Below are 14,877 nucleotides of genomic sequence, written 5' to 3'. Positions count from 1 at the left end.
GAATATTTTTATAACAGATATAGATTTAAGATGCGATATATTATTTAAATAATAAAATTAATTGAAATCTATGAATTTCAAATTATTCACTCATGAAGCCTAAAAGAATTGAAACTGAACACATAATTTATACCCATGATTTCTTCGCAATTGTTTGAACACAAAAAATGAGACAAAACGAAAATGTTAAAGAAACTAAAATAATAATAATAATAATAATAATAAAAAAGGCTACACCCTTTTCAAGATATCCCATTCTCAACATTTGTGTATATATATTATAGAATATAATAAAAAATAAAAATAATAATAAAATATAAAAAGGGGCTTTGCAAGAAAGTTTGCCAAGCAGAAGATTGTCTCAGCCACCCAATCACACACTCTTCGTCCTCGCCTGATTTCCATATTATTACGATTACTGAAAATAGCTGCAGAGCAATTACTGAGCCAAAATCTTAATTTGTGAATTGAGACGAAAAGGTAGACATGACAACTTCCTCTTTGAGGCTACTCCAGTTGCCTCTTCCAAATACTAATATCAATACTTTGAGCCACTTCCATTCCCTTTCTTTTTCTTCGCATAATCTCACAAGATTTGCTTCGTCGCCATGCTCGTGTTACCAGAAAAACAAGGTTCTTTCTTTTTTTTTTTTTTTGGTTCTCTATTGCCTTTATTTTTTCGTCGTATTATTACCTTTTGGTGTTTATGGGCTTTAGTGTGTTTGTTTATGATACGTGAGGGGCCTGTTCGAAATGGGCATTGTTAATTTGGTGTATTTTTTTTGGAATTCATGTTCTTCAATAATGGATTTTGGCATACGGTCCTCTTTTTTTGTGCTCTTGAATCCATTTGAGGTTTGATGAACTGTTGCTGCAAAATATAATTACCCTTTTGCCGCCGGCGATAAACCGGGTCGGCATTACAAAATGGATATGTTCCTTCGATATGGAAATTCATGAATTTGTTGCCAGTTTTTTCTTTAGAGCTGGGTTCAGACCCGTTAAGTGTGTTATGTTGCCAACTTCCCCCAAACTCTTGCTGCTATAGGTGTTTTGCTTGTGTTATTTAAGGTTCTTCGAAAGGCCTGAAGTTTCTCGACATTTTGCAGAGATGGAGCCATGAATCAATGGTTAAGGGTGTGGTAAAAAATTTCAACTAATTTTACTTCGTGCAAAAACACCAAATGTCATTCTTCAAATAAATGGTCAAGAAATCATCTATCTAGTGATATCTGATTTGATACAACTAGCGAAATTCCATGATTTGTTGCCAAATATGTTTTGTTACCGTTTTTATAGCTTGGGATTCAAGAACATGTAGTAAGGGAATTGATTTTTTAGACAGAACCTGTATATGAATCAAATAAATATTTAATTATAATTTTTCGAGTGAATATTAAGTATAAGCATCAATTCATTACTTATGTGACTGATGTTTAAGAGTTTAAGAGAGTGCGCTTTGTTGGGGATATAGTGAAACATTTGGTGGACTTCTTTTAGGTTAAGTGAGGGTTTGAAGGATTATCACTGGATAGATTAATTTTTGTGGCTTAATCAAGTGTTTGGTGTACTTTGATTGGACACAACACAATGTAACAGGGCCATTATAATCATCTCTCTATATGATAAACCCATCAGGCTGTGAAGAAAGGATTAGACACAAATCTGTATTATTGTAAATAAATGTCACTTCCGCCCCTAGCCTCCTCATTATCATCACAATATTTTTTCATTTAAAACTTGATTTCTGCCCTTCTTTCCTTATGGACCAATCTCTTATCAATAATGGTATCCCCCGATTCTTCTCCACTCTGCATATCTATTGATTTGCAAAACAACCCCCCCCCCCCCCCCCCCCCCCAACACACACACACACACACACCGTGATTTTATTTGACCAGGGAAGTGGAGAAAAGTATTTCGATAAAAAAAGTAAGGGCAGGGGTGTGACTGTAAGTACCGTCAACTTGCATGGTTCCTGAGAGATGAAGCAGATTTGAACAAGATTGAGTGATTCAGATTACAAAAAGTGACAGGTTAGGTTGGAGTAACTTCGTCACAGGAGGAATAAGAGGGTGGTGGAAGAAGAGGAGAAAGGGAGTTAGATGGTTGGGTGCTATGACGAAAGCAAAGGTGGTAATCCTATGGAGAAAGAAGGGTGGAGAAGTTCCTTAAGATAATGTGGTAGGATTGGTAGAAATGAAGAAGGAAAGGAAAAACGTTGGAAGAGAGGACAAACAGAATAAATAAAAAGGGTACCAAGAATGAAAGAGAACAAATTCCGAAAATAATTAGAAATGGGATAATGGTTTTTTTTACTTTGTAACATAATATACTTCCACGTTCAATCATTTACACTGAACATTCAATTAATTCTCCAATTCTATTTTAAACCTTATTTATCTTTTAACTGAGTGCAACCCTAGAGTGCATGCATAATGATTTAATTTATTAACTACCAAATGAATCATAGTGTTTTTCAATTACAGCATGACCCAACTTATTTATGTAAGATATGTGCATGCGACGATGTAAATTTGTTCCAGCCTTCATAATTTTTTATTCGCAGAAGTTATTATTTCTCGAGAGGGTTCATTATAAAGACTAGCCGCTGACGCTCACACATTACACGTGTAATGTAATATATGAGGCATATGGATCGTCTATGTGTACTGTAATATACGAGTAAATTGGTAACCAATCTAATTCCCGCTGATGTATCCACTAACTACATAATATTTTTGACATTATTTCCACATAAGCTAAATACACAACAAAACCAAATTATAAATGTACACAATTTATATTCAATTCAAATCCGTGTAAACTTTACAAAAATAAAACATGAACATGGTATTGAGGGGGCTAAATTGAACCCTAAAATCAGAGTAGCTTCGCCCATGCTCCAAGTTGTTGATACATTTGTGGTTATCCTGTTTTAGAAGTGCACCTGAATGATATATTAGGGAAGGAAGATATTGAAATTAACACAACAGAATTATTTGTTGAATGGGAAAGTACGAGGTAGGCTGAAGTTTCTTATTCTTGGAACATTTTTTATTGTTAATTTTGTTATAATTATTATTTTTAGTGTCTAATTGAATAGATGCTTGCATTTATAAAGTGAACAAGAAGATCAAGTATTGGCGTGCCAATGTATCATCCTTGTTAATCTTTTTGAGATGCAAGTAATTAGTGCGTTTTTGTTTGGAGATTACAATGCCTACTGTATTTCAGTACAATTTCATCCTCCTAATCAATAATTGCAGCAGTATCAACAATAATCTAATGTCACATTCTTAAAATGGTTATTTATGGACCTCTGAAGTCAAGTTCGAGCTATAAACGAGAAAAATGTTCCTAGCTGTGTCCTGTGAGATGAGAGGAGAATCTTCCATTTTTTCATTATCCTAAACAATTCATATGAATTACCATTCGTCAATCTGAGCTTGACATTCGTTTTTGTACCGTGCTTGTCAAACATAGCTGGTCGAAAATGTGAAATAACAAAGTTTCGTGCCAAGAAGTAATAAAGTTGCTAAATAACAAATAGAGCAGTGGCCCAATTGCCCAAACTAAATCACCTTTTCCTGGCATGGAAATTTAACGAATGTATGTTACCTGCAGCAATCATGAGTTACGTTTTTAAATAATAAAACTCCGAGTAAGAATATATAATTGGTTGAGATAGCGTACTAGACATACTAGAAGGAGGAGAATTACTTTGTGGTGGCTGAATCAAGATTGTATAAGCTTGACTGATGAGTTCACTCACTGTAAATTTCTTTTGATGATATGGTATCCTTATCACCATGGTAGCTATTTGTTGCTAGAATTTTCAAGTATCATTCAAGTAAATTCAAAGCATTTGATGTTAGTTGTTCTAGCATTGGCAATATCTGCTGCAAATCTGCAATATCCTAACACTGCATTGCCATGTTCTTTTCAAGCTGTATTCAAGGAAGATGTGCAGCAGTTTGTACTCATGACCTATTTCTGTCCAAACTTTTGTGTGTAAAAGAAAATAAATGGAAATAATAAACAGCTAGAAGGAATCGAGCTTGTGTATAAATTGTCCAATTAGGTTTATGTAGATTGACCCTGTCCTGGACTGTAGTGGATAACAAACTTCTTTTTACCTATTTAGATCACAGATGCTATTTACGCTGCCTCTCTTTCTTACGATAAACTTGTGATTTCCACATGTCAGTTCGTTTTCACTAATGATTTACTACCAGGGCCTCTGTTTTCTATGTGCTAGTATAGTGGCTTTGCAGATATGGCAAAAGACAACAACAAATTTATAATCTGAGGGATGGCAAGAAGAGTGAGATACAGATGGGTGGTTCCGATGATGAAATATCAACTCAGATTCCAACCCAAGCCCAATCTCTTGTTGAAGGGTCTGGAGCTGTTTTGGTATCCGAGTATAAGCCTGTTCCTGATGTGGACTACCTACAGGTTTGTTGATCGTGTACCATGCCTATGTTAAATTGATAAATCCTTGTAATGATAAATTGGATGGTTAATTTTTATGCATCTAATTGTTTTTAGCTTTTGTATTTTTGTTTCTGGCTATATTTTGATTCCTACTGTGAGTTAAAATCGTTGTTGAACGGCGAATTATTTTAGCACTTACTTCCTTTAACAGGAGTTGCTAGCAATTCAACAACAAGGACCTAGAGCAATTGGATTTTTTGGGACAAGGAATATGGGTTTCATGCACCAAGAACTTATTGAGATTCTAAGCTATGCATTGGTTATAACGGTATTACTCGCAATAACTAATCTGAGTTATCACTTAAAATGGTGATTCTTTTACTTTATGATGCTCACACCTCATATATTTCCATGATTTTCTATATGAATTCTTGTCTCGAAATCATTTTCTTCTTTGCAGAAAAATCATATTTATACATCGGGAGCCTCAGGTACTAATGCTGCTGTAATCAGAGGAGCTCTTCGTGCTGAAAAACCAGAGCTGCTCACTGTCATACTGCCACAGAGTTTAAAAAAGCAACCCCCAGAAAGTCAAGAGTTACTTTCTAAGGTAAGAATTGAGGATTGCGCTATGTCATTTAGTTATAAGATTAAAGTGCCCGGAAATTATCAATTTTATTTTCTCAGCTATTTATATGGCTGAATCTGCATTTATTTCTTGCAGTTAACCTTCTACTTTTCCCTTGTTTATCTATGTTCTGCACTGTGGGAGAAACTGTTCATAGTTTCTAACTATGCTAGGAAGTTGAACTGTAATTGGAAGAAATGTAGTTTCTTGCTGGGCCTTTTAATATCTTAAAATAAAAAATTGGAACGGAGACCTGGAAAATCAGACAAGGTTTGCTCTGGCTAAAGTTTCATATGCATTGCTGTTCAAAATATACAGCTTTCTTGGTGAAGTATGGATAACTATCTTGCAAAGAGGAGACAATAAATTTATAACAACTCATCTATTATGTTTTATCTGTGAACAATGCAGGAGAAATAATAGGTCATTGCATTCCTATGTGGCTTCTTACAGTTCATTTTTTATTAGTATTTTCAGTAGTGAATTCTTATTTTATGTACTTGGAAAGTCGGTAGCATACTGAGATAAATACAAATTAGTACATGTTTAGACCTATGAAAACACATGGTAAAGGACCCCTAATGCATGCTAATGTTATTTTCAAGCCACACAATTTTGCTGTCCTGTTGCTAGTGTACTCGAATGTTATTGCCTGACCACTCCTGGAGTAGGAGCTCCATTTTAGGAAATACTCATCATCTCTAGTGAATCCTAAGCATCTTTCAAGTTTTGAGCCATTGAACTTTGAAGACTAACGGACATGGTGGAATGTGGTTGATGCAATGAGAGATGCTGCATGTTGATTTGTGTTGCAACTGAACAAGCTGAAAATGATCTATGTTATATAAGTAAATTTGAACCATTAAGGACCCAATCATCTTATGGGCGGTGTCTGACTTGAGGGGGCAAATAAAGCTACTTTAACATTAGTGTTTGCTGTTGTATTTTGCATATTTAGTTGACTATTTTCTATTCTTCATGAGACATTTTAAATTTTAGAATCTTGAAGGTTTTTAACATCTGTTAAATGGAAACAAAGCTAAGGAAAACTGAAGCAGTGGCATAAGTTGCACATGATAGTCATCAAAGAAATAGAAAATACGTGTACAAAACTTGTCGGGAAATTAATATCCCCCGATAGAACAGAAAACACATAGAAAACTCATGGCTTTAAGATAAAGAGACATGAGTTACGAGACGTATCCAGGGCACAACTCAAAGATGATCCGGCTAAAAATTCAAATGTCATAAAAGACAATTTGTTAAATTACAAGTTAAAAGCAATATACTTATACTTGACCTTTCCATTTCCACTTATAATCATTTAACTTGTTATATGTTTAAAGGCGAGTTATATGTTTGAAGGCAAATTTACCACAAAAAGACACTTAAATAATGATGTGGTGCCATCAATCGACAATCATTATTTTTATAGTGAGTATCCAATGATTAACCAACCTCCACTCTGAATCCAAATTAGGTCCCAGATTGTAATGGGACATTAAATGGAGGGCATGAGTAAATATAATTATTAAAAAAACACAGGCACTTGCCCTGATCTGTGGTGTAATTTTCTTCATAAATGTTGGTTCTTGTGAGCTCTAAAACAGGAATTTAAGATTCAGCTGTGCCAAAATCAAATTTAAGCTCAGTGTGAGCTTGACTAATAAATTTAAGCTCAGTGTGAGCTTGCTAATGCTGGGACATATTTGATTCTAGATTTGTTCTAGATGTAGATTTTTGTCTCTGGTATGAGAAAGCTGGGTAAGAAAGAAGTTGGTGCTGGTGAAGATGGTAGAGGATAATAGTTACTGGGCGACCTGAAATATTTTATTTTTAGATGATTGTGTTAGCTAGGATTGCACTAGGTTTGAGGTTTTGATGAACATAGTAGAGGAGAATAGTTACTGGGCGACCTGAAATATTTATTTTTAGATGATTGTGTTAACTAGGATTGCACTAGGGTTGAGGTTTTGAGTTGTGTCTATCCGTGGGTGCTTATGTCATTTGCTTTCCATTTCTTACGTGCTGCATAACTTTCTTCTTTCCTTTATTTTTAATGTGATGCCATGTACGTTCGCTGTTTTTAATTTCTTTTACCGTATATCAACGAAGGAAAAAATCCATCAGTAGATTTTTTGTTAAATAAGCTCCTAGGAGGTGTATTCCATCCAATCCAATATATTTTATCCATGTGATTACGCTTCATCTATGCTGTAAAGGAAAATAATATAATTAAATAAGCACATCCGACTTTTGGATGCTATGTTTTGAGCTCTGATTTGATCATGCTTTCTGGGACAAGAGTAGGATTTTCGAAACGATATCTTACTATCCTATCTTCCCACTGTTTAAATATATCAATCTAGTGCTCTAACATATTGTCATCTGCTCTCACCTATCATATGTTGATGTGCCTAGAAAGATGGTATAGGAAAACATATACAAGGGATTATATTTATGCAGTGATTTGTGGATTGCCAGGTACAAAATGTGATAGAGAAACCACACAATGATCATCTTCCATTGATAGAGGCCAGCAGGTATGCAAGTTTTTCTTTTGAGGAAGCATGTTTAATTTCCCATTCTGCTGTTTCTTATTTCAATATGGAGCTGAAGTTTTAAAGGAGCATCGTTTGAAATCAAGTTTGATAAATTAGCTTAATGTCATATGTTTGATTCAAGTTGAACAGTTGTGCTACTAATCAGGCTAAAACACATACCTTGTGTTCTCTCGGTTAAACATATCTGGAGCTTCTACTTATCACCCTTTTCTAGAGTCGTTGCTGTGGAGTAACACTCTTTTATTTGTTTACTTTAGCGTCACTGGATTGAGGCTTAAATAACACTCAATAGTCAAGAAAATTGAATCCAGTGTTTTTTGGCATGTATAACTAAATTGCTGCTATTTTCTTCTTTTTAGCTCTGAAGAAGCAGAGCTTCCATGCAAATTCTGTCGCCTTCCACCCCCTTGGTCTTATATAAGAAAACATTTGTATATATCCTGGTTCGGACCACCTTTAACTTTTTGTGTATTGGTTTATTTTGTGTGTCTATGCAGGCTGTGCAACATGGACATCATCTCGCAAGTACAACAAATCATATGTTTTGCCTTTCATGACAGTAGATTGCTCATGGAAACTTGTCAAGAAGCGAAAAATATGCGCAAGATCGTTACTCTTTTTTACCTTGATTGACCACCTAGCACCAGTCCTCTTCTTTTGAATTGTTCATTATTTTTCGTTATTATTGTACAAGGATACAGTTAATTTATTAGAATGCCTTGATTTTTATCTCAAGTGAATGAGGTGCCTTTTGAGGTGTTACTTGCATGTAAACTTGGGATATCTACCAAATTGCATGAACTCTTCTGTTCTGGTTTTATTTGCTGATGGCTGTTAATCCATTTAGGTAAAAAAAAAATTGAAATAACGAATTTTAAATACATATATTCAAATTTTATATGGGTTTCCATAAATAAATACTTTTTAATATGATTGTTTGAATAAATTAATTTATTTTGAACTTCAATTTCACTCCCTACGAGTCTATGCACTTTCATTCGTTATACTGATGGATTTCAAATGCCTCCTAAATTTCTTGAAGCTACTTCGATGATGATAGGTAGAAAAACTTTGAGAAAATGAAGTTTGGAGAAGTTATTTCAAGTTTTTAGGATAAAATTGGCCGAAAGAGTTAATTTGCAGCATGGTGAATAAAAATGGTAGGGCAAATTAATTTTGTGGTAGAGTGCATGCCTTACCAATTAAGGCACATTCTCTCCCAATTGTAATCGAATCGAGTCAAACATTAAAAAAAAAAAAAAAAAAAAAAAAAAAAAAAAAAAAAAAAGGTTCGAGCACAAACTCAAGTTCTATCCAAACAAGAAGAATTAGATATTTTTTCTTGAATTTGACTCACACTAGAACTCGAGTTTGAGTTTGGCTCAAATATTCGAGCATATTTGTGAGTTATTTGACATATTACTAAAAATAAAAAAACTTGAATTGATTGAAATATAGTTATTTAATATATAATTATATTAATAAAATATTAAACTCGTGAGTGTCTCGCAAACCCTTGAACAAAATAATTTGAGTTAAAAAAATTTGAATAAGTTCGAGTTTGGTAGTTTTGATACAAATTGAATATTTTTTTAACTTATTTAAAAACTCTGAAGTCACCTCGATTCATTCATACCCCATAGTTCCACATTTACAGGCAGTAGCTATGTCTCTTGATACAAAAACTCTAGTGAGATTCTCTCATTGATCAATTTTGCGAGACGGATCTTCGTACGACGGACCCAACTCATGAAATATATTATTTTTTATGCCAAAATAATATTTTTTATGACGAATATAGATCGAGTATAAATATTTGAGATTGTATAACAGTATAACAAGTATGTTCTAAATACATTGTCAAGAAACTCAAACATTAAGTTGATTTTTAAAAGTAAATTGCATATAGTGAAACATATACTACATATCTATAAAAAATGCTTTATAATTAAGCTTTTAATATATGATTTCTTTTCCTTTCAAAAAAAAAAACATATGATTTCTTTTGGATAAATTTTTGAATGTCAATATTAATTTTATGCTTATACTCGCTCTTTTCATTGTAATATAATAATATTTGTTTTGAGAAATAGTGCGTACATTAATTTTTTTATTATTTAAATGAATATAAGATAGTGAAATAATTATTTTTAACTCAAATAATATATGATTATAAATAATGTCAAAATATCAGTTGATATAAAAACAACTGAAGATAAGTTATGGAATAAAACAATAAATTAATATTGTGAGAGAGCTTATTAATTTTTATTTTGTAAATATTATTTTTTAAATAACTATAATTTTGAATCATATCGTTCTATTTTCACTCCCAAAAAAGTTGCAAATAACGATTCTCACGGGTCAAAAAAAAAATATGAAACATTTGAAATTTAATTAAAATGAAAGATGTCTGAATTTTTTTATTTGGTGAAAGAGAGTGAACTTATTAATGCATTAACTAAGCGAGTTAACTAAGGTTAGGTAATACAATTTATGATTTTTATAATTTGGTTCCCTCATCCACTTTAAGATCTCGATGTTTCTCTATTCTCTCAAAGAAAGCTTGGTCGTCAAGCCTCAAGTCTGTAAGTTTAAATGCTTTAAATAATTTTAATGATGACACATGCATGTTTACATGGTTTATGTGCTTCAGTTACATGTTTAAATATTTTTTGAAGTTAATTGGTATTCATGTTTAAGTTGATCTTGTTAGAGTATGTGCATGTCGAGCCAAGTGTTGGCCGAGTGTTCACAATGAAACTCTATGTATAAACAATCTTTATTTTAATAATATTTGAAATTATTGTTTTGGCACTTCTTTATCTGTATACCCATGCTAGTTGCATAGATAAAGTCCTTGAATATACAAATAGTAGAAAGAATATGAGATGCTCATATGATGAGTATCATGAAACTCATATTTGAAATACTGTATATTCTAACAGTTCCTAGTCGATTCAGCCGCCGCTAAGAAGGATATAGGCCGCTCGAGTTTGAGACTAGTATCTGCGATGTGAGTACCATGTTTCATTGGTAGGGGACATTGTGTGTAGAGGCACGAGTTTCGTACTTGAAAATTTGCGGAATAAAAAAAAATTTTCTCTTTAATTAAATAAAAAGCTTCATTCATAAAATAAACTGAAAAAAATGGTTCAACGTTTTAAGTAGCAGCGGAAGTAAATATTTGTTTTAAAATAACAAAAATTTCAACAACATAAAACTGAGTTTGGAATAAAAATAGTAAGTGCTGAAAATGAGGTCCTCGGGTTCCTACTACTGACGACCCACAATGGCTCACTGGTCCCCGCCCTCGGTCCCGACCTCATCAGTACCTACAACAATCAAGTCTAGTGAGTCTAAAGACTCAACATGCATATATCGTAAATAACAAGTATATATATCATAAAATTTCATGCCATGTAAAGATATCATGTCGTAAAATGTAACGTGGAAATATCGTGTCATAAAGCGTATAATGAAAATCGTGTCATGAATAATTATAAATACGTGCATAACTGAACTGTAAATCGTAAGTGAAATGTTTGCTCCGTAGAGCCTTGTCATGAAATAGCATGTAATAATTTTCTGTTGAGATTATATTCTACGCAAGTGGCCCGTGAACTGAACTGAACTGAATCGCCTGATCAGACTAAACCACAGTATACTGGGCGGTAGAGATCATCACAGCCCTTGGACTGGATATCCGTACCAATAAATGAACATGAACCGGTTAGTGATCTCCGGGTGAGGTAATAATCCCATGATAAGCTGCAATCCCATGATAGTGAGGTGGCCACAAGCAATATCGCATAAATCTCAAAAATGAATATTTTATATTTTTATGCACGTAATATAATTAAATAACATAATTAAACATCATGTATTAATTTACCAAATAGGTTGGATCGTTCCCAGGCTCGTTGCGCTCTAATTCTAACATGAAAAATATGCAAATGATTTAACTTGATCAAAACTTCGTAATTGAACCCAAAAACGGGACAATTACGCTCAACGACTTAGTATTTAACCAAGACTCCGTGTCAACCCAAACCAACACCGAACCATCATTTAGTCGTGATTAAATTACACCTAAAATGATGAAATAATGCTCCTAAAGTTGTACAAGTCAAAATTTTGGTGAATGGAGGCCAAAACATGAAACGCTCTTTCGAGAGTCACTTTGACACATTGCACCGTAAATTCTCGTACGACCTCTAAACTTGACCGAATCACAAACGGCCAAAAACATGACCGTCTTAACTCAATGAGGTACTGTCTAGTCCAAGGCCATAGGCTAAAAGCTAACCAAGATCTCGAAACACACCTCTGAACCGCAGGTACAGTTGCTGTCAAAAAAATACAGCAACTGTTGATGCGTTTCCTTGCGTCGTTTTCGGGACTATTGGCCATTGGGGCTTGAAACATTAACCAGAGTCTCTTACCAACATCCCAAGGTGTTGTTTGAACCATGGCTAAGGGACCTAGGCCAGCCACAATTCGAACAACACCAGCAACCACTCGAAGCTCCCACCCGAGAACGCATATGCACGCGTGGGGTGTCTCGCTTGTTCTTGCTGTCACGGACCATTCCAGCGGTCATTTGATTGACCATGGCATGATCTAGACATTAAGAGGTATGTTATGGACCATGGCTAAGGGCTAGAAGCCAACCACAACCAACCTAACACCCCAAAACCGAAACTCAACACACTCAACAAAAAAACCAGAATTTTAAAACCAAAGGGACACTTGGATTGTTTCTTTTAAAAATCCGATGGGACCATGAACCAAGCCATGAAAGGTCATCTTGGTCATGTCTTAGACATGATAAGGAAGGGTTTAAACCATGGTTACAGGCCCAAAAGCCAACCAAGATTCGAACATCACCTTAAACAACAAAACTGAAATTTCGAGACTCAAACTCGTAACTATGGAGAGTTGCTGTCAAGCCTTGATTCCTGAGTGCATGGGGCTGAAACCAACGAACCCACATGATCCTAACCCACTCTAGTACGTGCCTAGATGCAGCCTTGAGCGTCTGGAACCGAGCCGAACCCTGAACCAACAAAAACAAGCCAACTCGTGATGCACAAGGAAGGGCCGGAAATATTCTGCACAGATTTTTTTGAAACATGCTGTCATGATTTCGGTTTTGCCATTAAAATCATGAACATGTGATGTTTTAAAATGCCTATATGACTTGATTGAAGAGAAATGAAGGATATAAACATGCCTGGAAATCGTTTCAAAAGAAAACGAATTAATACGACGATACGGCACGGAGGAGACAGAGTTGCTTTGCTTTCTTGTATTCTCTCTTGTTTTTCCCTCTTGCTTCTCACATTTTTTTGAGAGGTTTTGCTACTGAATTTCGGTGGAAGTGGTGAGGGAGAGAAGGGTAGGAAATAAAGGGAATGATTGCAAGATAAATGGGATTTGAAATGGCCAACCAATCTTTCTATACTAGTGTTTGATAGATAAGGAATGAGGAGTGATTTGATTTGATTGAGGTGTGGCCGATTTTCTCCTTTCAAAATAAGGTAGAAAAGTGCTTAATTAATAATTATTGAAGATTAAGTGTGATGGAATTATCTCCCCAGAAAAATAAGGAAATGAATTAAAGATTGAGAGTTGCCAAATAGTTTAAATCCTATCAAGGAGGTGGCCGAAATCTAATATTAAAAATGGGGTGGGATATTGCTTAATTCAATAATTATTGGTGATTAAAAATGAATGGATTATCTACCAAGAATGGATAAGGAAAAGAATCAAAGGAAATGAGTTGTCAAAAATTTAAATCTTTTAAAGTGGGGTGGCCGAATTCTTTTAAATAAATGAGGTGAAATATTGCTTAAATTATGAATTTTAAATCTTTAAAGTTTTATCTACCCATTAGGTATTTTAGTGAATTAAATACATTAGTTTAGGATGGTAATTATCTTGCATGCATGGCTAGTTTTTAATTTAAGTTCACTAACATGTTAAGTTACAATTTCTTAATTAAAATAAGCCTAGATTATCTTATCTCAATTGGTCACATATTTTAATTTAGGCTTTTAATTAAATTATTGGACATAAAAGAATTTATTTACAACTTATCTTTAATTAATTAATTAAATTCTTAAACTTTCTTTTACATTAAAATAAATTATTATTTGACTTAAATTAAATTTAGGAATATTTTCTTATCATTAAATTTTATCTTAAAACTCCAACTCCAGTCCGGCCTCGCTCATTTAACTGAAAAGATAAAACTAAACTTATACGATTAAAAATGAATAATCATGACTAAACAACTTTAAAATGCCTTAAATAATAAAGAAATCATTTTTAATTTAAAATACAAGAAATTATGCATGGCTTATACGTAGTCTGATTTAACGGGTTCTACATTGTGATGTCCGAGCATGCAGATAGGTGCTCCTGGTAGAGTGCACTGAACAACCCTCCATATAGGACTTTCCAAGTGGTTCTCACTTATCGAGTGGAAAAGTCCTAGTTTATGGTTGTACACCATTAGTCCTTATGACCCGGGACAACATTGAGACTCTATGTGCTAGAATTACACTTTGACTTGTTTACCGACTCTCATGGGGTCATCAGGTGGCAAGGTTGGGTGTTCTGTCGAAACATATAGGAGTCGATGCATTGTAGTCGGGGATTCACCGCTTACCTACGGGTATGGATATCCTATGTGTTTTTCATGTATATGTAGTTTGAAATCTCTGATCAGAGTATGGTGGTAATTATGAAAGGGGTTTCATAGATTACACCATCGATGCAACTACGACATGACACATAGTATCGATTCATTGACAACTCTTGATATACCAATGGTTGTCGAATCGGTCGGGATATATGAGTTGAAGGGACCGTACTGTACGCTAACCATAATAGAATGGTTCTTGCAGGCACTATCATTTGATACCTAGGGAATCATGTAAGCGATGTTGCTAGGTGTTTAACATGATTGGTTGGGTACTATCAGACTTGAGTTCTGACGTTCTTGTTATCAAGGAGTTGATAATTAAGAATGGAGCAATTGGGATATGCTCGTATAAGGACATGTTTAGTCCGAATCACATGGAGATGTGAACCCACGGCTAGTTGTATCAATGAACCATTGAGGGCCACACAAGTACTAGCTTTCTAGATCCCGTTGAGAAGTAAAATAGTTCAATGTGTTGAACGGCTTATAAAAGAGTTTATAAGCGTAAGGAAAAATAGAAGTATGACTTCTAT

General features: G+C 34.3%; 1 protein-coding gene across 2 annotated transcripts; it reads left to right on the top strand.

The window, feature by feature from the left end:
- Positions 1 to 329: 329 nt before the first annotated feature.
- Positions 330 to 8,387, top strand: LOC140967397 (uncharacterized). Of its 2 annotated transcripts, none has more exons than XM_073427902.1 (6): positions 330 to 633; positions 4,267 to 4,461; positions 4,652 to 4,768; positions 4,901 to 5,050; positions 7,553 to 7,611; positions 8,130 to 8,387. In XM_073427902.1, the coding sequence occupies exons 1-6, from the start codon at positions 487 to 489 to the stop codon at positions 8,263 to 8,265; spliced, it is 804 nt and encodes a 267-aa protein (XP_073284003.1). In that variant the 5' UTR covers positions 330 to 486; the 3' UTR covers positions 8,266 to 8,387. The 2 variants fall into 2 exon arrangements, with proteins under 2 accessions (XP_073284003.1, XP_073284011.1); XM_073427910.1 differs by having other exon boundaries at positions 498 to 633; positions 4,239 to 4,461.
- The last annotated feature ends 6,490 nt before the right edge of the window (positions 8,388 to 14,877 follow it).

The sequence above is a fragment of the Primulina huaijiensis genome, chromosome 2 (assembly GCF_012295235.1).
Source record: "Primulina huaijiensis isolate GDHJ02 chromosome 2, ASM1229523v2, whole genome shotgun sequence".
Taxonomy (NCBI): Eukaryota; Viridiplantae; Streptophyta; class Magnoliopsida; order Lamiales; family Gesneriaceae; genus Primulina; species Primulina huaijiensis.
Note: the sequence above shows the minus strand (reverse complement) of the source record. Positions and strands in the feature narration are given on the sequence as shown.

What these genes read in the sequence shown, in the direction of transcription:
- LOC140967397 (XM_073427902.1), top strand. Translation starts at nt 487, where the DNA reads ATGACAACTTCCTCTTTGAGGCTACTCCAGTTGCCTCTTCCAAATACT. An exon ending in GTCAAGAGTTACTTTCTAAG is followed by an intron (nt 5,051 to 7,552) that starts GTAAGAATTGAG and finishes GTGGATTGCCAG; the next exon opens with GTACAAAATGTGATAGAGAA. An exon ending in CCATTGATAGAGGCCAGCAG is followed by an intron (nt 7,612 to 8,129) that starts GTATGCAAGTTT and finishes GTGTCTATGCAG; the next exon opens with GCTGTGCAACATGGACATCA.